At 40.4% G+C, this 27,951-nt stretch overlaps 1 protein-coding gene across 5 annotated transcripts in view; it reads right to left on the bottom strand.

The window, feature by feature from the left end:
- Window positions 1–1,026: 1,026 nt before the first annotated feature.
- Window positions 1,027–27,951, bottom strand: part of LOC137296119 (ETS domain-containing protein Elk-3-like) — a 29,599-nt gene continuing 2,674 nt past the window's right edge. Inside the window, exons 1-4 of one of the 5 annotated variants that reach the window (XM_067827810.1) lie at window positions 19,786–20,140; window positions 10,389–10,448; window positions 8,783–8,902; window positions 1,027–2,219 (exon numbers count right to left, since the gene is read on the bottom strand). In XM_067827810.1, the coding sequence (XP_067683911.1) occupies window positions 1,165–2,219; window positions 8,783–8,902; window positions 10,389–10,395 (1,182 nt within the window). In that variant the 5' untranslated portion in view covers window positions 10,396–10,448; window positions 19,786–20,140 and the 3' untranslated portion in view covers window positions 1,027–1,164. Of the gene's footprint in view, window positions 2,220–8,782; window positions 8,903–9,341; window positions 9,434–10,388; window positions 10,449–19,441; window positions 19,618–19,785; window positions 20,141–27,951 lie in introns of those variants that run through there. The other 4 variants (XM_067827807.1, XM_067827811.1, XM_067827808.1 and 1 more) reach the window with 4 other exon arrangements.

Below are 27,951 nucleotides of genomic sequence, written 5' to 3'. Positions count from 1 at the left end.
ACAAACATCGATCACTTAAATCTGATCGAAATACTGTCTCGGTTTCATTCAGGAACAGTTACGTCAGTTGTTGACCATCTCCAAACCCTCAATAACGCAGAAACCTAATCGTAAATTTTACATTATACAACATTCAGATTACACAAAATACATTTATTATCACAATATTTATGATAAAGGTCAAGTGTAGTGATCCGCATAAACGGACGTAAAAATCATCAGAGATAAATAACTTGCATCCGGGTATCTCGGGCTATTGCCTGGGTCGCCGTGACATCGTCTATTCGGTGGCAGGTCAGAACTATCTTCCTCGTGAGAGGAAATATTAATGCGCTTCCTCATGGGAATAGTCGAATCCTGTAATGCTATACACACAATCGTTATTAATCTGTAAGCAAGTTATAGTTGCGAAGAGAGAAATGTATATACAACGATACTTCTGGCACCAGCGGTGCACGTTACAACAGTCTTCACCACTGAACAAATATATCTTTGTCCGGGTCATTCTGAAACTACTGTCCACATTTGCGTCGTCACCGGAATCACAGCAACACATGACCTGGTCATGGCTCACACGAATACGCCATGAGAACGTCGACTACGTCGTTAGATAGTTAACATGTCATCACATTCAATGACTTCGTCATCAAGTTCGTAGTACTACGTCATCAGTTTTGAAGTACTACTTCATTTCCGGTCCGCAGCACCACCTCATCAGTTTTGAGTACTACATAATCAGTTCCGTAGCACTGTCATAAGATCTGCAGCACTACGTCATCATGTTTGCATGATTGCGTCATAGTATAGATATAAACCGATCATTCAATAAGGACTTATAAAAATGGGCATATATATATATATATATATATATATATATATATATATATATATATATATATATATATATATATATATATATATATATATTTATATATATGGCCCCATAGCACTTCAATGCGTTCAGTCTTAATGAGTTAATATGCACTTAAAGAGAGGTGATGATGCACAACTTTTTAACGACGTTCATTTATGCACTTGAAAAGACACGTTTATGCGTTCACGAGTTGCTTTATGCATATAATCACCATCCACACACACACACAGATCCAACTCTTTCTCGCCACAGTGACAATACGAAGTATTCCAGCACGGTATTTACACATTTCATAACACAGGAATTGTCCTTGGGGAGGTGACAAGACCGGGAGTCGAAAGGTTCTCAAGGCCACCGCCGATGCTGCTGAGCGTGACAGGGGAGAAGGGGATGTGCCCGTTGATGTAGCTGGGGAACTGAAAGGCGGTGGCGGCGCCTGCGCTAACACGCGGACTGAGTGTTGCTACAGGACTCAACGAGCTCCAGAAATGTAGAAGCTGAGGAGTCCGAGGCATGGCCATTGGACTCGTGAGGAGCAGGGGTGTGTGGATTCCTGGAAAGGCCGAGGCTAGGGACTTGGCAGACGGGCTGGTGATGGGAACGGTCGTAGCTGGGGTGAGAGTGGTGGTCGCCCCCACGGGAGTCAGGCTGAGGCTGATGGGACAGGGCTTTGGCTTACTGGCCGATGAAGAAGATGAGGATGATGATGAGCGAGATTTCGATGATGAAGATGAGGAGGACGAGCATGGGGAGTGGATCAGTTCCAGCTTCGGCTCTGTCAGATGTTTGACCGCTGTTTCAGATTCCCTGTCCCTTTCGCGATCTCTCTCGCGTTTTTCTCTCTCCTGCAGTCGCTCGTGTTCCCGGTCTCTCTCCCTCTCTCTTTCTCGTTCCCTCTCTCTGTCTCTTTCACTCTGATGAGCGGCTGGGATACTCCATGCTGAAGCTTGTATTGCCGAAGATTTGATGTCCTGGGCATTGTAGGAGGCAAAATGAGGCATAACTCTCTGTCCATATTCATGAGCTAGAGACTCCATCTTGACCTTGAAGGGAATCTTGTTCTCTGTTTTGACAATTTCAGGAAAGGACACAAACTTGTACACAAATTTCTGCCCCATGACCTTCTTAATGATGTTCTTGTCGTAGTAGTACCTAAGAGCTCTGCTCAGTTTGTCATAATTCATATTGTGTTTGTTTTTTCTCAGTCCCCACAACCTTGCCACTTCTTCTGCGTTGATGAGCTTGAACTCGCCGTCGTTATTGGTCCACTGGATGATCTGGTGGTGCTGCTGGTTGACCAACAGCTCCAGAAGGAACTGCCACAGAGTGATGTTCGAGTCCATGGCTGAAATACAACAGCAGATGGTTAGTATTCCGAGTCAGATAAACGAGCAGGCAGAAACACATTATCACTACCCATCATCAATTCGATGAAAATTTTGACTTCACACTTCTTTCTTACGGGTGAAATCCATATACAGAGCCCTGCAAACGTATTACAACACTGAGTGGATCGGTGGACCGTATATCATTTTAGCTCCCTGGGTAGTCTGCCTCACTGTCCCTGTACCACATTATTTTGCCTTCTGCCAAACCGTCTCTGCAGTGCTAAAGCCTTAAAAGAAGCAAGTCTAGATTTCTTCAGGTTCAGAATCTCTGTTTTCCCTGGGGCTGCTTTTCAATTAAATTGGGTTTGTTTGTTACTATCAAAATCATATATATTCAGTGACTAAGCAGTAGTGAATACACCCTTTGCTGCAAATTATACCATATACATCACATTCTCAATTTATCAATGGTTGTCGTACGCGCGGAGTTCACTCTTCTGTTTTTGTAATTCATGCTCTCTGGACCAGGTCTTTGATTTTTCACATTTTCAGTTAAGCAAAGAACGTTACACTATCATTTGTCTGTCTCACAGTCCCAGAACCATGTTGTTTCGCTTACAGTCTAGTCCTCTCTACAGTGGTAAGGCTCTAAATGAAGCAAGTACAGATTTCCCAAGGTTCTGAATCTCTGATGTGCCTTGGTCTCCTTTTGAATTTAAATAGGTCTGTTTGTTACTTTCAAAATTACATATTCTGAGACTGAGCATTAGTCTACACTATCATCAAAACGGGGTGTATCAAGCCTGTCACAAATGTTACAGATAATGTAACCAATGCTAATAATTACGGTTACTATAGGTTACAGGCGTTGTAACAGCAGCATGCGGCAGACAGCGTGATGCGATGTTGTCTGACGTTCACGTCAACATGCATTAATCCCAGAACGCCCTGTCAGCTTGGGGTTAAGCATCTGCCCCAACTTGTCACACCTGGTTAAAGATGTCACATCGCCCTACCTCGTGCGTGTTGTAACTGACTAAACCACAGTCAACGACAAATGGTGTCACCTAGCTGCCTTTGAGTAATCGTGGGAGACTTGATTTGTCACTGCCTGCCCTAACAGTTACCATACCATATGAATACGGCACAAAACAACATTTACTCATATTCACAGATCTAGCTGGGATATTAACGCCGGTTTGGGCAATACTTCAGCAACACCACACCAGAAATCGACTCCACTCATTACATGGCGAGCGAGAGCTTTCACTACTGGGCTACCGCGCCGCCAATATTATGATCTAAAGGCAACAATATAAACCCCGGAGAATCAAATGCGGAAATTGGTGACATGACAGATTAACTATAGAATCATGAAAATGGGTTTTGACATCTACTGGGTGTTTTAAAAACTACCCTAACAAATGTGAACCATAAATGGTTATTTATAAAAATCTAGGGCGGGGAGAAGTTTTTGAACTCTCCAGCCATAACACGGAATAACAGGAACCCCCATGACAAATATCTCCGCCGCAATAAATAACTCAACCTCATAAGAAAAAGAAGAAATACACATCACTGCCGACTGCACACAAAGGCGTGCCGTGAAATTAATAGCGTGGCATTTCGAGTCGTCACCCTTCTACAGCTCCCTGTTCACGACGATAATATAACGAGAACCACGCGTTAGATATCGACGTCTTGTGAAGTGTCAACTGTTCGAGGACGGATTTCAGATCAAGAGGCCAATGAACTCAAGTAAGAGGAGACTGACGGGATCGGGTTATCGGTCTCACTGATTGGGTTGACACACACATATGATCGTATCCTAAATGCGTAGGGGCAGTGCGTTAGCCTAGTGGTTAACGCGTCCGCTCGTCACGCCGAAGACCCAGGTTCGATTCCCAACATCGGCACAGTGTGTGAGGCACACTTCTGGTGTTCTCTGCCGTGATATTGCTAAAAGCAGCTTCACGACACCCTCACTCACTAACTGCGTAGAACAATGCTCAAAACGTTCATCACCGGTCCAGAAACGATTATTAACAGACTGCCGCCATACAGCTGGAGTATTGATGAATGTGATGTAAACCGTCCTCACTCACTAACTGCGTAGATCGACTGTCATAATGTTGATCACTGGATTATCTGGTTCAGAGACGATTGTTAGCAGACCGCCGCCATATACAAGGAATATCCGGAGTTAAACAACACTCAAACAATCAGATCACGATCGGAACAAGGTCACTTCGCATATGCTGTACTTAATGATGTTGGGTGGTTAAATTAGTCCCAGACATAGCTGTTTGATCAGTTGCTTGATAACGTGTGTCTCGTCCTGGTGTGATTACGCCAGGTTCTCAATGATGAAGCTGTGTGTGGTACAACAAAATGTATTAGCATCACTGTACACCTGTACAGACCTCACGCCTCTGTCACACACAGGTAGTGACCCCATGTATGCTCAGGATCTATAAGGCTATTATCGCCATAATTGACATGTACACCTTCTCTACGACAACTTAACACATAGCTGTGTCTTAAAAAGGAGCCGTTTATTTGAAAGTACTTAGTGTCATGATTCTGAAGATTTCGTTACTGAATCGCCGTTGGAACATGTTAGATGTTGAGCCAAGTGACTCATAAGCATATAGGTGAAAATACAGTTCAGTAGATTTCTTTATTGCGCGAGTTTAGTTTTACTACGCGTTTAGGAATATTCCAGCAATACTATGACCGGGAACACAAGAAAAAGGCTTCACACACTGTGCTCATGTGGGGAATCGAACCCGGGTCTTCGGCGTGACCAGCGAAAGCTCTAACCACAAGGCTACCCCGCAACCTACGTTTCGTTATTAAATGTTAGATGCTTAGCCTAGTGACAGATGTTTGTGAGCATATACGTAGAAATACAGTTGTGTAGGTCTTGCTAACGAATTCCATTGGAACATGTTAGACACTGAGTCAAATGACTGATGTTTATAAGTATATACGCAGAAATTGAGTTATGAAGATCTCGTCAGTAAATTCCGTTGGAACATGTTAGAAATTGAGCCAAATGACTGATGTCATGGCATATAAGTAGAAATCAAACAATGAAGATTTCATTATCAAATCCCCGTTGAAACGTGTTTGGTTTTTACGCCTGGTGACAAATCTAAACGTTACTGAGCTGAACAGCTGTGATATAAGCCGGCTTATTACCTAGTTAAGGGCGCATCGCTTAGCTTAATGCACACGCTGTGCACGATATCGCCGTTCCCGCTACACGGGGTTGTTTATAACTAGAGAAATAAGAAACAAATGTTGACCATGAAAAAAAAGACGTTTTCACCGAAGTGCCACTGGTATCCCAGCAGTGCGCCGGATCTCTGGGATATACCCTCCAAACAATATGGTGACCTTGGTGGCAGTGCTAAGACCGCACACATAACCGGCTTGGGTATTTGAGTGGAAACCTACAGGGTATTTGAGTGAAAATCCTTAAATATATTCGTGAATGACTTATCATGAATATACAACTTTTACAAACGAAACACAAAGTATCTCCTCAAGATATTACCTTCACCAATTACATACTGTAGATATGCGGATATATTTATTATTATGAATAATATATAATTTGCTACGATGCTGTTATAACATCGGCATCTTTTTAGCGGCAGTATTGCCATAAATCTGCAAAAACATTAGTTGAAATCCTAATGACTAGATTATTTAATAAACAGCAGTTTCAATAAAACAAATGGTTTGTCTATACTTGCCTAGCATATTGACAATTTTGGAATATACCATATATCCATGCAACTGTATTTCAGTGCAGTCTAGAATGGGGGGCTAGGATTTCTATTGTCGACGTCACGCGATTTTGTCCAATTTCAGGATGCGGCGATGCAGGCGATGCAATACAAAGATAAGGGACAGGGTCTTGTGTAACCATTGCTAGCAGAAAGGTTACAGATGCTGTAACTGTGCCATTAATTACGGTGGTTACAGGATGTTACAAGCGTTGTAACTGCGACATGTGGCGGACTGCTTTCAGGAACAGCTGATGAGATGTTGTCTGACGTTCATGTCACCGTGCATTAATCTCTGAACGCCCTGTTAGCTCGAGGTTAAGCATTTACCCCAACCTGTCTCACACCTGGTTAAAGATGTCACATTGTTGCAATTTTAACATACCTGTAACACACCTAGAAGCCCAGGTGGAACGAGAGAGCTGATAGTCCCTCCACAAGTAATGATCCATTTTCAGTCTCTAGACAATCCACGAGGTGCCACGATCACCATCTGACGTAAACTGAAGTGGCTATTTCCTATGGTACCAGGAAGATGATATCGGCCGCCAATTTAACTAATTGAATCATTCAGTATTTATTATCGATCCTTCATGAAAGAACTCTCTAATTTGAAGAGGCTCAAGTCACGTTGTCACGAGAAGTCTCTGCTTAAATGATAATCTCGAGGATTCTCGCGATGCGCGAAGCGTTTACAATCAAGACTGACTTGCACAGCCAGATTTTTCATCCACAAGGAAGCACAAAAATAATATTTATCTTTGACTCCAGAGTCAAAGCCTAAAGTCTCCAGACAGTTCCAAAAGGCTGTGGCTACAAATGAAATTAATCAGTGAGGCTTCCCCTTAACGGTATTACACTTAACCTAGAGTAAAATGGCAATCAGCGGCTCGGCTCGGGTATAGAAATAAGGCATTCTTAAATCTCAAACAGCCAAAAAGTCATGCTCTTCTAAAGCTGGGGTCCACCATTTGCCCTGGAACGTGACGCAGGGGCCCCGATGTTCTCAAAATCAACACTGACGGATACATTTGGGGAAAGGTATGTTGGATTAACAATGCGGCCACCGTTCAAAAGGCAGAAAGGAGATTCCGACGATATTTTCAATGGCTACAATTGTGGTATGTTTGTGTTTTGGTTTGACGAAGTCGACTCTAGGTAAACGCGGGGACATGCTACTGGTCATCACAGAACGATCACTGACCACTTCTCCCTGGAAACATTACTTCAACACTCATTCCCAAATTACTGCCAATACATACTCTCCGCCCCAAAAATAGCAAATCCTTTCACACGTCTATAAACACATTAAAACACAAATATACTTATGTAGTATTCTTCACAAATGATATACACTCACATCAGACTGTCAAAGAAACTGTTCTCACCAAACAACATGGTTTCTTGGTTCTCCTCTTCATATTTTGAAGGATAACGTCAGTGTTTTGTTCTTTATTGGTGTAATTGAATTCACACTCAAATGCACCAAGGGATTGCCATGCGCCGTTTATGTGCTTTAACTTTTAATTGGTAAAACGTATTTTTTGTTTACAAAAGCAGCACTTAAGCTGTCGCAAATGATTTTGCCACCCACTGTGGCGAGTGTTTCATCGACTGTCACGCCAGTCTGTTGCGCAAACTTATCGCTTACAGTTTGGCCCGATATCAACAGCAAAGATTATCTTAACTGCAACCAAAGAGGAGATTACCGAATTCCGTCTCCGACCTTATTCGAGTGCAGATTTTTTTTCTGACATAGAGTTTTAGTCTATTTTTTGAAAACAAAGACTTTTACATTCTCTATCCAACGATAAAAACGTAACAAATAAACTATAGACAGACAAGCAGAGGACCTGGCATTTATAACAACACACTGTGCAGTGTGAAAGGCCAGATCTTTCAGCGGTTAACACAAAAAGCGTACTATTTTATATGTGCTGCCCATCTGTTTTCAATCAACAAGACTGAAAACGCCTTTCAATAAGCAATTTACTTACAGCTCCTTAATTTTTCACACAGACCCGAAGTATTTTATCAGTAAATACATCATGATACTAATAATTATCTTATCGATTGCAATCAATTATTTTCAAAACATATTCTTATAGTGGAAGGGTTTCACAGCAGTGCAAGGTCTTGGAAGTGAGTCATTCTCTTCTCCATAATGACATGGAGCCGTATGTTTACAGTTGATCATATGCGCTTATCGAGGGAGATTCTTGGAATCGCGTAGCATAACGGCACATGTGAAAGTTGTTAGCGAGGGGGGACGAGGAAATAGCCGGTGTGTAGAGGTTCACTATCGATCGTGACTTATTGGAAACGAAGGACGGGAGATTGTCAGTCGAAGCAGGAAAAACTCAACCCCAATTTCCCTTCCCATTCAGTTCATCATCCGCCTGTGAAAAGCTGAAAACTTTCTCATTTCCTTTGTCCATCACCGACGACTTCAAAGAGGGCCAATTTCCCAATACACCATGAGTTTAAAATCCGGGCACGAAACCTCGTGAACTAAACATGGGTGTATTTGCATATTCTGTGTCGAAGCTCGAGGTTATTTTTTAAACATATTTTCAAATGTAATAGAATGACGTCCTCGATCGATCAATGAGTTCATAACAATAAACAAATTTCTGTGTAGTTCTAAATATTTATAAGCCCGATTGACGGTAAGTTTGAACTGACACCCGAACCTGCTAAGAAGGGGGAGAGTCTTCGTTCGGACCAAACTCTTTCGTCATCGCGAAAGCTTGGAATATTGAGCAAGTAATAATGACACTTACCCTTCACGCTTGGCTTGAAGCTGCTCAGGTACTGGGACTTAGCATGCTGACCAGGAGGATCAGTTTGTTTAGATGTTAAACCATCAGAGACCGTCGGAGATGGGGAACCTCTAGGCAACTCTGCAAATTACAAAACACAACCCGTCCATAACATGCTTCCAAACACTACACCAGTTCCCTCCCTTAGTGAGGTCGTTGAACTGTGTGTTGTGGTATGTGGTAATATATACGTGTCTAACTCAGGCCCGGGTCATCTATCACGTTCGTTTCTAGGCGTTCGCTTCTCAGAATGTCAACAACTCGCATAGCCACTGTCTGTCACGACTGAATTAAAATTACGATTTCTTCCAGCATTTCCATAAGATGCAGTCCCCCTGATTTGACATCTCAACCAGACCCAGATGCTTAGTCGCTTTCACCGCGCTAGCTAGTATATCATTTCGGATCGTTTTTCACACACGTACAGTCGGTTCACGTCAATCGTCCGCCTTCTAAAATTTCCGCGAAATCACGATTTCAAATCTAAACAAAATGCTGAAAATATCTTGCTATACGTTACCGGGCTGGGATGATAAGACAAAGTGCACTCCCCGCATAAGATTCACTTAAAACACAAGCCGGTTCGCAATTCGGAGCGTACAACTTCCTCACAGGCTTTTTTGTCCGAATTTCTTCTTTCGTTCCCGTGGTTATCAGCTTTTGGTGGCAACTGGCATCGTAGTGGATTAGCGCGAGTGACGGCAGAGAGGGTCGCGTTCCTTTAGTGGGACAGCCGCATAGCAGACATTCCTCGCCCTGAGTTGAGTCCGTTACTCGACACGCCAAGAGAAACTCTAAACCCTCGCCCCATGCAGTCTCCCTGAATCACGTAAACGATAACGAGCCCCCCTCTTCCTAGTCTGGCCTGTGTTTCCAGTGGAACATCGCGACGGGACGAACACGACAACTCGTACAACATCGTCTACACAGGACACTTGCCATTCTGGGCTAAATACACACTCCACAATGGGCATTTTCATCTGCGTAAACAAGTTCGTAGTTCGAAATAGACACTTTTAAAAGTGAACTTGGTGTAAACAGTGCGATATGGTGTCAAAATGATAACCCTCTCGGTGTTGATGCTCTTAAAATCACCCAAGCAAACACTGCTCGCTGCAGCGATCTGATGTAAATTATTTACAAATACAATTAAACAAATTGCCGACCAGAGAAAACGTATGTAATAACTAAACAACCAATTCCCAAACATCAAAACTATTCAGAATAACTTCAGTTATTTACTGATTTCGGGAAACAGTGCCCAAACAGTCGCTTTACAGATCATATTTTTCAGATGCGGAGGTATTTTTAATTACGCAATTCGCTGGAAAATACCCTATAGAGATTAGGTACATAAATATTTAACACACATGACTGCAACTAGGCCTTTAAAACGGGCATACAGCTTCCTCGTGTATTGCAAAACAGTTTCATAGATAGAAGGAAAACTTTAAATAAAAATACTTGGAAAAACAAAATATCGGCGGGGTAATTATAAATTGCGTGTAGGGTGCATTAGCGTTACGGCTAAATTTATCAAATCAGAGAATCGTGTAAGTCGACTTACCGCTCATGATGTTGCTGCACCAAGGGTAGAGGGTGGGTAGAGGAAAACTGGGACTCGTTACTGAAACACAATAAATACTGACCATGACACACGGAAACACACGGAAACAACTGCTGTTAGTGTTGCGAAAACTTAACATCAGCTTACGTGGGATTTTCCATAAAATACTTCCCCTTTCCTCCACCAAATTGCCCGGAACAGTCAAATCCTTCCTATTGTCTATGCCAAAACCTAGCTCCGTTCACGATATTCTTCCGGCTCGAAAAGTAAAGTCTCACATTCGTTTTTCTTTTAACGAAGGGAAATTTAATAGTAACAATGATAATAATGCTAATGCTAATAATAATGCTAATAATAATGCTAATAATAACTTGATGGATGCTAGTTTATTTACAACATCCAATGTTGATGAGGACAAATATATTACTGGTATCTTTATTATTGAATATGGCCATTCAAGTGAACCAAATCCAGGTTTATAACGTCAGACTGGATTCAAATTTGTTCTGCGAAACTGGTTTGCACAACCTGGGCGAATATGAATCGATACGCAACCGGTTACATAGGCATGTACTGTGCTGGCAACATCTGACTCCGAGTACAACTGTATACACTGACGTGAACAGATACAGTTGTGTCCACATCACTTACACGGTATCCCAGTCGACGGGTTCGGATGCGACAAATGTCAACTGCGCCACGCAGGTGTACAAAGGAAGCGAAAATTGATGGATTCGTTTGCAAATTTCCGGTTGAACTTTTCAGTAAACTACAATTATTCAGAGAAAGGATGTTGGCGGTTTGAAAATATGCATCAATTTTTTCAAAAAGAACAGCGCTCAGTTCTGATTGCTTTGGGATATATTTTAATATTTTGCATGTCTAGCCTGAGTTTAAGCGTGGTGACGGGCATGCTAAATTATCAAGGCAACGACGAAGCAGATTTCCGTAGTACGTCATTACAATATGTAATATATACATTTATTATGAATGAAATGCCAAAGCAACAGTCCAATTAGACTCGATCATCTGCTTGAATCGATCTTTGGGTCCAAAAGGCAAAATAGCAGGATCACTGAAGAGTACTGTACCTCAGGTTTGGCTAATTTCGGGATATTTCGAAATTCTCTCTCGAAACGGAATGACGCATAAATAATTAAAAAAAATCAGAAAAATATCCAAAATAATTCCAAAAGACAACCACAGCTTTGACTATTTAGATGTCCAAGAAATGGCCGACTATGGTTTTATTGTTGATGAAGATATTTCAGATGCTTCCACTAAACAGGCGATTCTCTCACATGTGCTTTGAATCTACTGTCAGTCTTTTTTCTCTTTTGACTCAACGTCCGCGTCTTGCACAACCGTGATTTATGTGAAACAACACACCAAAAGGTTTTGGCTGACTCTTATGTATGTGGATGCATATGCAGTTAAGGAGAGGATGTATTCACAGCTTGGTCTAACAGGGATCTATGAAGATCCGGCCTTCCGCGACACATTGATTCATGAAGATCCGAGCTTCAGCACCACATGGATTCATGAAGATCCGAGCTTCAGCACCACATGGATTCATGAAACTCCGAGCTTCAGCACCACATGGATTCATGAAGATCTGAGTTGCAACACATGGATCTGTGAAAGATGCGATCTTCATCAGGAACGCATGGATCCATGATGATCCTCTCTTCAGCAGCACGTGGATCTGTGAAGATCCTCTCTTCAGCAACACATGGATTTATGAAGATCCTCTCGTTAAGATCACAGAACTAGTATCGAGCAATCCAGAGATCTGTGAAGATTCAGGTTCTAACTGGTTTCCGGCAACACATGGTGCCATGAAGATCTGGGCTAGAACCAATAATTGTAACGGATTGGAATTTAGAATGAGAATAAATGGACTATATACTCAACTTGAACTGAACTCACCTAACTGACCCAGTGTTGTGCCGACTTTCAAAACATACATTAAAATGAGAGTTTGAGCACTGTGGAAGATAAGGCTAACAGCAGGCACAGGTGTGGTTATAACCTGACTGACAGTCTCTTCACAATTATAATCATTGACATCAGTTATAGTATCCCACCCACCACCGCACGCACGCACATACACACACAAACACACACAAAACACACACACACACACACACACACACACACACACACACACACGCCCATCCCATCATCTCCGCCGCTGAGTAGTGCTATCCACACGAAGTGAAGCAAGTTTGTAGAGCTATCGTGGGTAATGTAAAAATTAACGACATATTCGGTGCTCTGCTGTGTTGTAACCATGAGACGATTGTGCTCACTAAACCCTTTCCTCGTCCAGGTATGTCTGTCCCTGTCTCAGCAATTTTCACATGCTGACGTGCAGGTGTATGCTTAGCGTTGCTTCAAGGCTGTACTGATTGATAAATGCAAGGTGGAATAGTGATTCGATTCCCAAAACACACCAGTCCACAAGTCCCGAAAAACGGACAGTACATGATATTGGCCATCCGTGGGGTCACCTTATTCTCATTATCTACATAACCTAGAAAGTCTGATTGAAACTTAAGTATATACTCCTGAACACATGTGCGATTTTAGCCTGTGGTGGAGTGAGACGCTGACACCCACGTGTGTGGGTGCGGCTGAACCAGACGTTACTAGCCGATAAACGGCCTATCCAACATAACAACTTCGTGATATCCTTAGAAGGCTCAACTGAACAGCAAGTGGTGTGTGTGTGTGTGTGTGTGTGTGTGTGTGTGTGTGTGTGTGTGTGTGTGTGTGTGTGTGTGTGTGTGTGTGTGTTTCGTGTGCGTGCGTGCGTACGCAAGTATTTTGGATTGGGTCAGGGTTGGTCTTTTGGATGGACATTGTCTGCTATGACGACGTGCTGACTGGTTTTGAAAGTATAATTAATCATGATTAATGAAGATTTACATATGTTTATGATTCCTGTGATTTTGGAGAACTCAGTGGCAAATATTAAGGGGCTGTGAGACAGGCTATACGCCGCTATAACCACACTTACATTATACTCTAGCCTTATCTACAACACTCTTAAAACTGTGAATTTAAAAAATGTTTGAAGGTCATACAGGTTAGTTCAGAAAAAGATGAATATAATCTAATTATTTCATATCCAGCTCAGCCGAGCTGCTCAAAGGCGCTTTGATTTTCCTTCCATCATCTATACTGAATCCAATTTCCATTCCAAAATTTCCAATGTAAAATCCATTTCATACTTTACACTCTACCTATCAAAACAAAACACTGATACAAGAACATACAGAAATATCCTTCACAAGTAGCCTTGACTTGGACACAGCAATCATTTATTACAATAATGAAATGCATTACAACTCAGGGTCATTACACACAAGAAAGATTCAGTTCTAACTATATTTACACACATCACACATAAACACCATAGATAATTGCATATCGGTTTAACTGACGGGAGGGGGTCGAAGAGACTTGCACGTGCACGCTAATATTTCTTCTCTGCTTTGCTCCGGGAAACTAACACAGGGGGTTCTCAATTTCTAACTGCTAAAGAACGGTCGAAAAAACGCATGACCCTAACAAGTGAACGACTTCATGCCGTGAAGAGTTGGTTCTGAGAAGCGTTATCAAGTGATATTTAATCAGTCTTCTTCACGTATGCTTATGTTAGCTTATCTCTCTGTGACGGGTCAACTAGTTGAAGTTAAGTTTGACAGTTGTACACTTTCCTCTCGACTCTATTTCTGGCGATTAAAATGTTTACATAGACCTGACGGGTGATTAGAAATGGCGTTACTTTCTAAGGAGTTCTAGCGAATATAACTGTATATATCTGAACATATACACAAGGATAATATTATATCCCCGATTAAACGCGAATGACATTATATTCCCTATTATACAGAGTCTGTTGACTCGTTGAATAAAGAATTATTCGCTCGGGAGTGCACATGTACTTGTAGCTTATTCACGATAACATGAACTTACAAAAACAAGATGTCTTCTTTCAGAAGAAGCAGGAGGTTGTTAATCAAAACCCGACCTCCAAAACACACGATGTCGTGTATAAGCAGCGCTGTATGTCGCCACTGACGAGCCGAGTTCTGATTTCGAGCATCACTCACGCCTCACTTGCGTCATTCGATAAGAAGTCGCGCAAACAACGGTTGTACGGGCGCGCACGTCGAGTACACAGGAAAAGCAGGCCATTCCTTACACCAACTCGCTGAAAATGATTTGCGTCCGTGTAGATGTACAGTGACAATGTTGCCTAACTTGGGTCACAGAGATTAGATTGTTGGAACAGGTATAAATAATACTCCCGGTAAACAATAAACAAGAAACAACTTCTCTTGTTCCCTACGGTTATGTCACGACGACTAGGTACATACTTTAGATTCCCACAACCCTACATATTAAACCTGCACGACATTTTGTGAGGAGAAAACGTGATTTTTATAATTATCACCAACTAGTCAAGCTGAATTAATTTATGCAAGGCCATGGCTAGCGTGCTTTCAGCGCATGTGCAGTAATAGTCTTGGAATTTATGCGTGTTGGAATTTAGCTTTAGGCAAATGGCACGCGCCAGGGGGGACAACTTCTGATCATGGGGGGTAAGAACACACGTGCTGACTTCAAATGTAGAATTCCATGTGAACGCTCCGCTCTTCAATCGATAATTAAAAAATATACTCGACAGCAAAAGAAAAGCAAGATCCGAAAAAGACGACATCTGATTAAACGCATATATGTTTATGTCCATGTCTTCTATTTAGAAACTTGTCAAAAGCCTGAGATGCGTATTTTCTTTAGCTGTTCAGTATACTTACATTGTGCTACTTAGTGTCATGGACATACTACGAACAGTTTCTGCCGGGTGAAACAAATGACAAAAAAAACCCATTATTATTAGGAGAAAACAATGTAAATACACAATTAACAACAATGTAAAACAACAATATTACAAGAATATTACAGCATGGCCGTGAGACAGTGAGTTTGTCAGAGAGTGAGAATGGTTTTACGCCGCTTTTAGTGAGTCACTGAGTTTCGTTTTACGCCGTAGTCAGCAATATTCAAGCTATAAGGCGGTGTGCAAATAATCGAGTCTGGACCAGACACTCCTGTGATCAAAAGCATGAGCATCGATCTGCGCAATATTCCAGCAATATCAGGGAAGAAATGGGCGTTTCACACTGCAGCATGGCCGTGAAAATAACAGTGGCGACAAAATGGGTTGATTCAAACCTCACAACAAAAAACGGGGATAACAGACTACTACGAGTGGATTCGAACCCAGACCACAAAATGACATACTGACCATGTAACGAACCCCTAAGACTGCGGCTATATTGATGATGTGATACCTGTCTTCCTTTGTGATCTTCGGTTGTTCACAATATCATCGATAGCTGCGCGCGGCACACAGTACGCATGCGTACGACTGCAAAAACTAGACTAACAAACGACTCAAATATACCTGTTAACAGGTTAAAAACGAGAACAACGTGGTTGCTAGGAGACGTCTTTTATTCGACTGCTACCATTCTCTTTATCCAGCCAATAGACAGCACGTTTCCATATACTTATAATCGTCATTTCTATCGTTCTCCGTCCTTGACGATAATACGTGTAGTTCGCATAGTTTTATGTTAACTAAAATCTTAACACGATTACTATTTTTCGTACATCGATTTTGCAGCACAAACCTGTTTGATCTTATTCTGTCCAGTTGTGTGTACATCAATCTTGCCAACAGTGTAATCCTTTTCATCTAATAGTAAGAGAGTGAGTTCAGCAATATTCCGCTTATATGGCGGTTCATCTAAGTGAATCAGTTTTACAACGTTTTTAGCAATATTCCAGTACTATAACGGCTGGGAACACCAGAAATGGGCTTCCTACATTGTACCCACGTTGGGAATCGAACCCGGGTCTTTAGCGTGACAAGCGAATGCCTTAACCACCAGGCTACCCCCTACCGCCACGTTTAGTGGAAAAAAAAAACAAGTTTCGTACGAAACGAGGATGTTTGCTGTGACATCCTGTTCATTTAACATGTTAGCGCTGTTTTTAGCAGTGACTAGTCGCAGGAACTATAGAGCATGTAGCTTGAGCGTTTCAATAGATACAGTATTACTGCTGCAATCACCATGATACAATATCTGAGTGTATCTTTCTTCAATCCTGTGGCCTTTTTGATAGGACTAACTCCAAAATATCAGTTTCTCTCACAGAAATAAACCCATAAAGTTGCTGGAATTGGTCCCCACTCAAGTTACCCCACGCTTGTCGTAAGATGCGACTAACGGCATCCCATGGTCAGACCTGCTGACTTGTAGACACATGCCATTGTATTGCAGCTGTTTAGATGAAAACCCATGCTGTTAATCAATGAATTGTTTGGTCCTGACTCGTTCATTTACAAGCGCCACCTCATTGCAAACAAAGAATAGTATTTACCTTGAATTAAATATCTATTTTCCAGTGGAAAAACCCATCCTCTGGTACCAACAACCCGACACACACTTTGTCCTTTACTACTTCGACACCACTCAACTAGAAGCTATCACTGCTACAAAAATGTTCATTTTTTCTCTTTTTTTCCGCCGCTAGCTGTGTGTTTGGTCCAAATCATGCATGAGACAAAATTGGTAAATATCAAGCACGACAGCCAATCACACCACTACAATAACTTACATGAAAGCTTTGGGTTCCACAAATGTAAGTGTTAAACCGGGACCTGGATCCATCTGTCATTCGTGTGCATCTGATGTAATGTTTCACTACAGTCTACGGACAACAAATTCTCGTCCTCGTTTCAAATCCTTGAATTATTATAGATCGCTCATTCTACAACCATTTACACTAGTTTTTCATATTAGACAAGTCACATACACAAAATACTGGAATTTTCCACCAGAATCATAAAACGATAGTGTTGTGAACTAAACACTGCAATCAAACTCCGTGACCAGTGATCGCCTGTGTTGGTTTCACAGGCTACAGCTGAACACTGAACCTGTCTCCCACGATCTAAGAGCAGTGTAGATTCATTAAACACTTAAATCTTCTACCACGATATCAGAACTATATTGTTGTATATAATTCACTAAAGAAGACATCTACCATAAATAAAGGAGTGCATATAATGAAGTTAATCAGGTAAATAAATACTAACACCCCATGTGTCAACTAACATGCACCGTAATGATGACATACCCGAGTGACCTCCCCTTGGTGAACGACCGACTTCAAAAACAGTGATGATTGTGATCAGAAGAACAATCTGCACTTACATTTTCCGGATGACTGGTGCAGGTAAACATCAAAGGGTTGCCGCAATTATCGCTAAGTATCGCATTTAACCTATTGTGTTGACGATGGGCCATAATGCCTATGTGATGTAAAATGTCAATTAACAAACTTCATTACGTCATAGATCACCCCAGGGCGATTTGGGAAATGGGGTGTTGAGGCCGTTTTGTTTTTTATCCCTTGATATGTGCCGACATTTCTTCGTCCCGGGGGACCTACGAGCTGTGGTGTTTGAGTTAAAAACAGGTGTATTTTTAGAGCGAGATAAATTTAAGTTGAGGAATTCTCTGTGCACTGCTGATAACGAATGCTAGCGAATTGTGATCCATAGCATACTCGCTTAATGTGGGTGGTCCTAAAACCCGTCGACTTCTAGAAGCGAAACGAAACGATCCGGAGGAGCTTTGTGTTGAGGAATGTGATGAAACGACGCTCGGAGGGATCGGACCGAGGCGGTAATGCGATTTGGTAATACAGAGAGGAGTAAATTCCAGGGTTAATTTGTCGAGATGGGGATTAAACCAATAACGTTCTGAGCGTGAAACAAATGTTATCGGAACAGGTCGAGTTCCATAAAGAATTGCCCGCAGCGCTATCCCACCTGAGCACCTCAACAACCGCGGTTGAAAATTTTGTTTAAAAAAGTAATTTGTTGATAGGGTTTATATTCGCCTACGTTTTTATTAATTAATGACATTTATCTTTCTATTAACATCTCAAGCGTCTATTTTTTAAATAGAACCAGTGTTTCTTCAACCATAACTGATGAATCTCTTACCTTTATTTCCTCCCGATAGCTTAATTTTTCACAGGAAAAAATATTTACTTTCTGCCGAGGTAAAGGGTATCTATTTTTCTCTGTTTTTAATAAGAAATCCATTTTATTCATAACATCTAAACGAAAGCGTTTATACATGTTGAAAGGATAAAGTAATAAACCGACATATATTTATTGTTTAGCAACCCTGGCAGTCACTAGTACTGAGATATATGTCAGAAATGAAGAGATATTCTGCCCCATAAAACATGAGAGTCAGGGTTGAGTCTAACCAGGATCATTTGTGTGCTGTCGTTTAAGGTTTGTGAAAGGATTTACGGTACATGAAGATTTACAGTACAGTACGGTACAGTAGCCATATAATTAATCCAAATGGAGCCATCAGTCCATCTGAAGGTTCAATAGACAATGTAGTGTCATATCATTTTACTGTTCAGGATTACTGGTAATGTAAGTCCAATGACGTCAACACCGCGTGCTGCTTGACAATAGTTCAAAATATTCTCGTTGGAACTGAACACTAAACGTAGTTAGACAAAACCTGGTTCTCAATTCGCTGCATGAACAGTGTGTGTTTTTCCATATTGTCAATACCCGTGTTTGATCCTGAACATACCTGAACATACAACCATGTACCTTGATATTATCACTACCGACGTGGATATACAATGGTGTACCATGAAACTATCCTCATGATATACAACACTGTACCTGTAATATCGACTAACACAGTTATACAACGGTGTCATTCGATCGAATTTGTATCATCGATCAACACAGATCGCCTAACAGTTCAACAAACACCGACAAACCGCCAATCGATTCCTCCACACAAGTATAAACTATGTAAATCAATATGACGCATGTACGTTACGGCGGTCAATGTCGTTGTATCAATAACCCTATATATACATTCCACATCGATGGCTACACCACTTGGCTGTCAAATATCTCTGACTTACCACTTGACGACAACAGGTGTTTGTTGGGCTTCGGCCGGATGGACTGACTTCCCACATATGCATGAGGTCATATAATATGTTTTAAGTCTAGATATGCTTGAAAGTCCGGTTAGAGCGACATGTTGTAACAAGGGCGAGTGGTAAGATTCGTGAGTCACATCCGGAAGCGTGCGAGTGGGTGGTTCGTGTGTGTTGACTGGGAACATGTGAACGCCAGACCACTATTTAAAACGGATGTGGAATCTACAACGGGGATGTAATAGCCTGTTTGTATCCCGCACGTCGCGGGGACAGACTTCCCCGTTATACCACAAACTGGGATAAATTAATGTGTACTCACCTTGGAATGAAGTCTGGTGTAGGTCTGATATCTTCCCGCTTGGATCCAACTAGCTGAACCTAATTCCGATTGTGGTGTTAGCTTATTATTGATCGCTAGCTCATTCCACAAGTTTCAGTGTTACAATCAAGGCCAGGATTCGTGTCATTCATATATTTATCTGATGTTACCTTTCACTACAATCTGTCGACAACAAATCCTCGTCCTCGTTTCGAATCCTCGAATTACGGGAGCTCACTGACCCGAATCCGAAATCGTTTGAACGCGAGGTCAGTCTTTAGGCTCCGCTCCCGAATACCTCGCATGTCGCGCAGCGTGATTCATGGCTATTGAATATACAATCACCCGGAAGTCTATTATTTACGATGGGAACTCCTTCTGACGTCACTGTGACGTCATTTATCCATAATCGTCCTAATATGGCAAAGAAACAGCCTTTCATTGTACAGGCCAGAACATGTCGTCTGCGGAGTACGACTCTCATGTCCGGTCGATCGTGTTTCGGGAAAAGTGTGTCGTCGAGATTCAAGCCACAGTTAGTGAAACAACCACGGTATTAGAGTAAACAATGTATCATACGACATTTGGTAAGGTAAAGAATACACCCAAATTATGTGATACGACGAAGCTGGTTTGAGGAAATTAAAAAAACCGCAATATTTGAACAGTTTTGGAAAAAAAGTGTTACGCTTTTGCTGTATTAAAAATACATATACGAGAAATTGTGGCATAATGCAAAATCATATTAGATAAACATGAAATAACTAACACTGAATGGCCAAATATCCCATGGAGCCTTCACAGCACCAGTTTACGTTACCATGGAAATGATTTATTTCTGGTTTTTGTTTCTTATAAGCTACCTTTTTCATATATAATATACTTTCTCGGAGAGTTGGTAATATGACGCTACATGTATTTTTGTTTTCTGTCCCGGAATTCTCCCAGATGAATGTGTTTGTATCATGACAAACGCCGCTCTGACTAATATTCCGTCTATGAGACGTCAGTCTGTAAAAAATGTAGTCTGGACTACACAATCCAGTGATTGACATCATGAACACTGATCTACACATTTAGGATGTGGTGACAGGCACTACCCAAGTCAGCACGCCTGAACACATGATGAAGTAGCCTTCTTGTGAAAGGGTTCATCCGTGACACTGAAGACACGGGTTCGATTCCCCCACACGTGTTCAATATGTGAAGCCCATTTCTGCGAAGGAAAATTACTGCCACATTGCTACATGCGTTGTAAAACCATACTCATTTACTTTCGGTGATCTCATGCACCAAGTGTCGGTTGCTGAAGGTCAATTTCAAACCCGGATTTTCACAGGTTTATGGGAGTACTTTTCATTAAAGTTCCTGCATCTACATACGGACATAATTTCATTACATCCATTTCGACATGACACTGCGAAAACCTCGTTTATCAAATCATCTGAGAAAATCAGTTCAAAACACGTCTTCCGCGAGCGTAAACCATCCACACACACGCTAACATACATATGTACATGTATACAAAGGGACATAAATCAACCCTCATGATTCGTCAGTCCGAAAACTTAGATAATCAGGACGATTTCACTGAGAACCGTCCGGTCTAAGGAGATGTCGCTGTTATTCCTGTTCGACTGAAGTCACACCCAGTGCACCCCTATACGTGTTTCAGTTAACGGAACGTGTTCCTGAACCAAGCTGTGTATGTGAAAATAGCATTACTAACGGTACAATCGCCGAGCTTACTGGTGTAAGTAAGGCTTGTTAGATTTCATGTCTGTGTTGACTTGCAGCACATATATAGTGCAATGTTTGTGTAACATTTTAGTTGGTTGGGGTTCAACTCGAGTTACTAACATTGTATGTTTTGTGTACGTGAGAATGTGAAATTGAGTTACTTGCTGTTGTGCAAATCTCCTTCGGCGCAGTTTATGTTATAATTTATTTAATTCTTAAAACCAGTTAATATAAGCTTCGGTTATGGAAAGTTAAGACATAGTAATGTATCATGTACAACGTCGTCAGACATAGTGGTGTATCATTTATAACGTCAGACATAGTGGTGTATAATATATAACGTCAGACATAGTGGTGTATAATATATAACGTCAGACATAGTGGTGTATAATATATAACGTCAGACATAGTGGTGTATCATATATAGCGTTGTCAGACATAGTGGTGTATCATACATAACATCGTCAGACATTGTAGTGTATAATATATAACGTCAGACATAGTGGTGTATCATATATAGCGTTGTCAGACATAGTGGTGTATCATACATAACATCGTCAGACATTGTAGTGTATAATATATAACGTCAGACATAGTGGTGTATCATTTATAACGTCAGACATAGTGGTGTATCATATATAACCTTGTAAACATAGTAGTATATCATATATAACACTGTCAGACAGCAGTATATCATATATAGCGTTGTCAGACATAGTAGTATATTATATATAACACTGTCAGCCATAGTGGTGCATCATATATAACCTTGTAAACATAGTAGTATATCATATATAACACTGTCAGACATAGTGGTGCATCATATATAACCTTGTAAACATAGTAGTATATCATATATAACACTGTCAGACATAGTGGTGTATCATATATAACTTTGTAAACATAGTAGTATATCATATATAACACTGTCAGACATAGTAGTGTATCATATATAACTTTGTAAACATAGTAGTATATCATATATAAAACTGTCAGACATAGTGGTGCATCATATATAACCTTGTAAACATAGTAGTATATCATATATAACACTGTCAGACATAGTGGTGTATTATATATAACTTTGTAAACATAGTAGTATATCATATATAACACTGTCAGACATAGTGGTGTATCATATATAACTTTGTAAACATAGTAGTATATCATATATAACACTGTCAGACATAGTGGTGCATCATATATAACCTTGTAAACATAGTAGTATATCATATATAACACTGTCAGACATAGTGGTGCATCATATATAACCTTGTAAACATAGTAGTATATCATATATAACACTGTCAGACATAGTGGTGTATCATATATAACTTTGTAAACATAGTAGTATATCATATATAACACTGTCAGACATAGTAGTGTATCATATATAACTTTGTAAACATAGTAGTATATCATATATAACACTGTCAGACATAGTGGTGCATCATATATAACCTTGTAAACATAGTAGTATATCATATATAACACTGTCAGACATAGTGGTGTATTATATATAACTTTGTAAACATAGTAGTATATCATATATAACACTGTCAGACATAGTGGTGTATCATATATAACTTTGTAAACATAGTAGTATATCATATATAACACTGTCAGACATAGTAGTGTATCATATATAACTTTGTAAACATAGTAGTATATCATATATAACACTGTCAGACATAGCAGTATATCATGTATAGCGTTGTCAGACATAGTAGTGTATCATTTAACGTTGTCAGACATGGTAGTATATCATACATTTATACATGTTATATAACGTTGTCAGACATAGTGGTGTATTATACATAACGTTGTCAGTCACAGTGAGTAAGTTTAGTTTTACGCCTCACTCAGTAGTAATTTAGTTATATATGTAGAACGTTTAGTTTGGTCCAGATGGTCAATATGGTCAACAACATGAGTGTTGATCTACGTAAGTTATGTACGATGCCACATGTCTAGTCAGCTAGGCATACTACCCGTTTCCGTTCGTCGCCTCTTACGACAATTAAGCATGGGTTGCTGAAGATCAATTATAACCCGGATCTTCACGGATAACCGCTACACTGAACTCTCCGATGTGGACTCATGCATGGACTCAGAGGCTGTGATACTGATAAATTAGAGCACAAACCAATCCATTCACCTGATGGAGAAACAACGTTAACACCATTACTAACTGGATAGGAAAAACACTCATCTAATTATTCGACAAAGGGAAACAACAGCACACTTCAATGACTAGATGAGGAAACAACAGCACACTTCAATGACTAGATGAGGAAACAACAGCACACTTCAATGACTAGATGAGGAAACAACATGCACGGGATTGGGAAGCAAGGTACACACACCTACTCAGTCACTACATGGGGAATCAACATTCAACCACTCATTCACAAGTTGAGGAAACAGCATTAACACAATTGTTTACTGCATGAATAAACAACATTAACACAATTTACTCACTAGAGGAGTTTGAATATGATGTTCCAGTAGTCGACAACAGCGATGAGCTACACCCACTGTACCTATGTAGAGAATCGAACATTGGCCTTCGGCGTTACTAGCGGAAACTTTAACCACTAAGCTACCTGCCTGTAGACAGGGAAACAACATTAACACAATCACTCACTAAATGGATATGATTTTACGCCGCTTTTAGCAATATTCCAGCAGGGGACACCATTTTGAGCTGTACATATTGTGCCCACGTAGGGAATCAGACATGGGCCTTCGGTGTTACGAGCGGATGCTTTGAACAGAATACTACTGTCAAGATGGTTAAACGGCATTAACACAATCACTAGACGGGGAGCAGCATTAACATAATCTCTCACAGGATAGGAATAAAACATGAAATCAATCTTCCTCTAGATGGTAGAACATTAACACAATCTTTCTCTAGATGGTAAAATAACATTAACACAACCTTTAACAAGATGGGGAAACAACATTAACACAATCTTCCTCTAGATGGTTAAACAACATTAACACAATCTTTCACAAGACAGAAAAGCAGCATTAACACAGTCTTTCACTAGATGGGGAAACAACATTAACACAATCACTAGATGAGGAAACAACTTTCCCACTATCACTTAGTGGACGGAGAAACAACCTTTCCCAATCACTCACTAGACGGGGAACAACTTTCGCCCACCAGGTGAGGGAACAAATCCGAAGGTTGTTGGATTCAGGCGAACATCGTTGCCTGCAGCTAATTAAAGTACGCATGTGTCAACCCTGACACGTGATGTATCATTTAAGTGTATATTACCTGTCATATTGACGTGACTTGCAAAATGTTTTGAAATAAACACCAGAACATATTTTGTAAAGAGATATTTATGAATATTATTATGTCAGACTATTTCCGCTAGTGGGTATAGATATCCCCTACAGAGATGACAGAGATAGCGCCTATTCAGAAGGAAATTCTTTGCCCTTAGAATCAGAACATTTGTCCCGGGTTTGAGAGAAGAAAGTGACTTGCAAAATTCTCTTTCCGGAACGAGTTGCGAGGCACAACCGAGTTATTGTTGGTAGATAATAGTCACCTCGTTGTGCCACGCCTGAGTGAGCATCGGAACAACTCGGGTCAACAAGCTCGGTTGACAGTGGATAGGTAGCAATACCGGGGAGGTTTGAAGCGTCGGCAGGGTTTTTGTGCTGTTGTATTTTGCACAGGAACAGTAAAGAATTTTATGGATGTTTTGCATATTTTTTTTTGGAGAATTCAGATAATGTCCACCTGTGATGCCATCGGCGTAGGGGGTATGCATGTGAAGTGCTTTACATCATTTGAATTCATTTGCTGTGTATGCATTGTCCATGCAGCGGAATGTTTGTATTCATGATTATTAAACTTTGGGCCACGCATTTGAATTAAGTGTTTATCTGGGTTTCGAAAAAACCCCCAAAAAACCACAAGATACAGAATGTCCATTTCATATTAGAAATAAACTGGACCCAGTCTAACTACCTTTCGACAACGAAATATTTGATGGCAAGTGGCATTGCTAGAAATGGGGTGAATCAATATTGCAAAGGTCAGGTTTGTTCTGGATTGTTTAATATTCATTTTAGCTCCATAAGTCTTAAGACATAAGATCTATGTATTACGTTACACATATCATTAAGGTGCCATCTAAATAAGATTATATGGTTGTTTCATAGTCTTTACGTCAAACCAAACACAGGTATGTATTGTTTGTTACATGAGATGAAAGTCATGTATTAACTCTTGGTAATAGTTGTCATGCTTAGACCCCTAAACTACCCGTGATTAGTGATTGGATGCCACAGGGATGGATCTGTTACTGTATATCTAAAGAGGTATACACATATGCGTATAAAATATTACAATACCGCTTCAGGAATGTCGTAGGGGAGACTATGCCTGTCTTAAGAGGCGAATAATGGGATGGGGTGGTTTGGTCTTTTGACTTCGTTGATGCATGTCATGGTAATCTGATATCGATACCTATGACGTCAGTTATACTTATAAACACAGACCGCAACCCTTGCTTAAATACAGCTGACTGTCTTGTTAAAAAACAAACAGGCGCTGCACATGGAAAAAACAGTGCCCAAGCCACTGGGTTGCATACTTTGTGTGCTGAGCACCTTTCTGGTTTGGTCACCATATCAATGAATATCACAATATCCACAAAAAGATATAGTTTAATACTATGAATCCTAAAGATTAACTCATTTTTACCTTTGGGTTAATGTGATACAAACTGAAGGTTAATGTAATGCAAGCTTTATGTTAATGTGATACAAGCTATAGAATAACGTGGTACAGGCTATAGGTTAATGTGATAGAAGCAATGGGTTAATGTGATACACGCTTTAGCTCATCAAATGCAAGCTTTAGGTTAATGTAACACAAGTTATAGATTAATGTGAATCCAGCTTTGGGTTAATGTGATACAAGCTGTAGGTTAATGTGGTACAAGCAATAGGTTATATGTGATATAAGCTACTGTAAATCACTAAATGTTTGCGTCATGATATATGTTCATATCATATAAGATACGGGTTAATGTGATACAAGTTTTAGGTTAATGTGATACAACCTTTAGATCAATGCGATACTACTATTGCTATAGATCAATGTGATCCTAGCTATAGATCAATATGATCCTAGCTATAGATCAATGTGATCCTAGGTATAGATCAATGTGATCCTAGCTATAGATCAATGTGATCCTAGGTATAGATCAATGCGATAGTGGCTATAGACCAATGTAATCCTAGCTATAAATCAATACGATACTGGCTACAGATCAATGTGATCCTACCTATAGCGTGATACTACCTTCAGATGATACGAGCTATAGATTTACGTGATACAAGCAATAAATCGATGTGATGCTAGCTAAAGATAAATGTGATACTACCTATAAGTTAATGTTATAATCCTGTAAGCTGATGATATGCTACCTGTGAACGAACATATCTATTCCGCGATAATACAGTGGTATCTACAGGATATAATATCAGATATGAAAAATAGAAACCTATTTCACACCAGTATGATCCTATCTATAGACGAATTAGAAAGCGACAGCGTGTACATCGGGCATAAAAATTTATCCTTACATCACACGTAAATGTCGTTGTCCGATTGGCTGATTGCTCTTCTATTATTTTCAATGTACCCCGGTTACAAGCAAGTAAGATTTCTATGTACCCCGCTTGGAATGTCGAATTCATTTGGTACTTCGTGGTTCCTATCTCAAATAGCATTGAATCATGTATGATGTATGAAAATATCCGATGTTTTGCGAACACAAATTGATGGAAGGGAGATAACTCTAAATCTGTTTTCTTGTCTGCAAAATCTAGCGATGGCAACAAAAAGAGTTATACCCATGCTTCAAACAATTCATAATTAACATTGAGGTGTTCGGTAAGATAGGTTGTTTACTAGTCCCATGGGGTCCAGAGTTGATGTACCCTCGATGTTTGTTTATGTTCCCCCGCCCTTCGAGGTCAGTGAATATAAACAAACGTCCAGGGTACATCAACCGATGTTACCTTCCTGACCATGCAGTGAACAACGTATAATGTATTTCTATCTCTAGAAGAATATGCCGTTACCCAAAACTAGACATGATACTGTATGAATAGGGATGTATTAAAAAGTATGTATTGTTTCTACAGAAATGTATGTATGTAGAGAAGGTAGTCTGCCTCACAGTTCCTGACTACACCCTAACTACCCCTTTGCAATGGAGCTGGAGCAAGTCTAGATTCCGCCAGGTTCCGAATTTCACAACTGACAAGGTCTCCTTTTCAATCTAAATGAATTCATTTACTAATGTTACCAATAAACACATCCAGAGGATAAGTGTTAGTGTAGGTGACGGTGCGGTATTTGTTTTTATTCGTGTATTCTTCGTA

This window comes from Haliotis asinina, chromosome 9 (assembly GCF_037392515.1).
Source record: "Haliotis asinina isolate JCU_RB_2024 chromosome 9, JCU_Hal_asi_v2, whole genome shotgun sequence".
Taxonomy (NCBI): Eukaryota; Metazoa; Mollusca; class Gastropoda; order Lepetellida; family Haliotidae; genus Haliotis; species Haliotis asinina.
The sequence above is the reverse complement of the archived record's forward strand: the minus strand, read 5'-3'. Positions and strand labels throughout refer to the sequence as shown.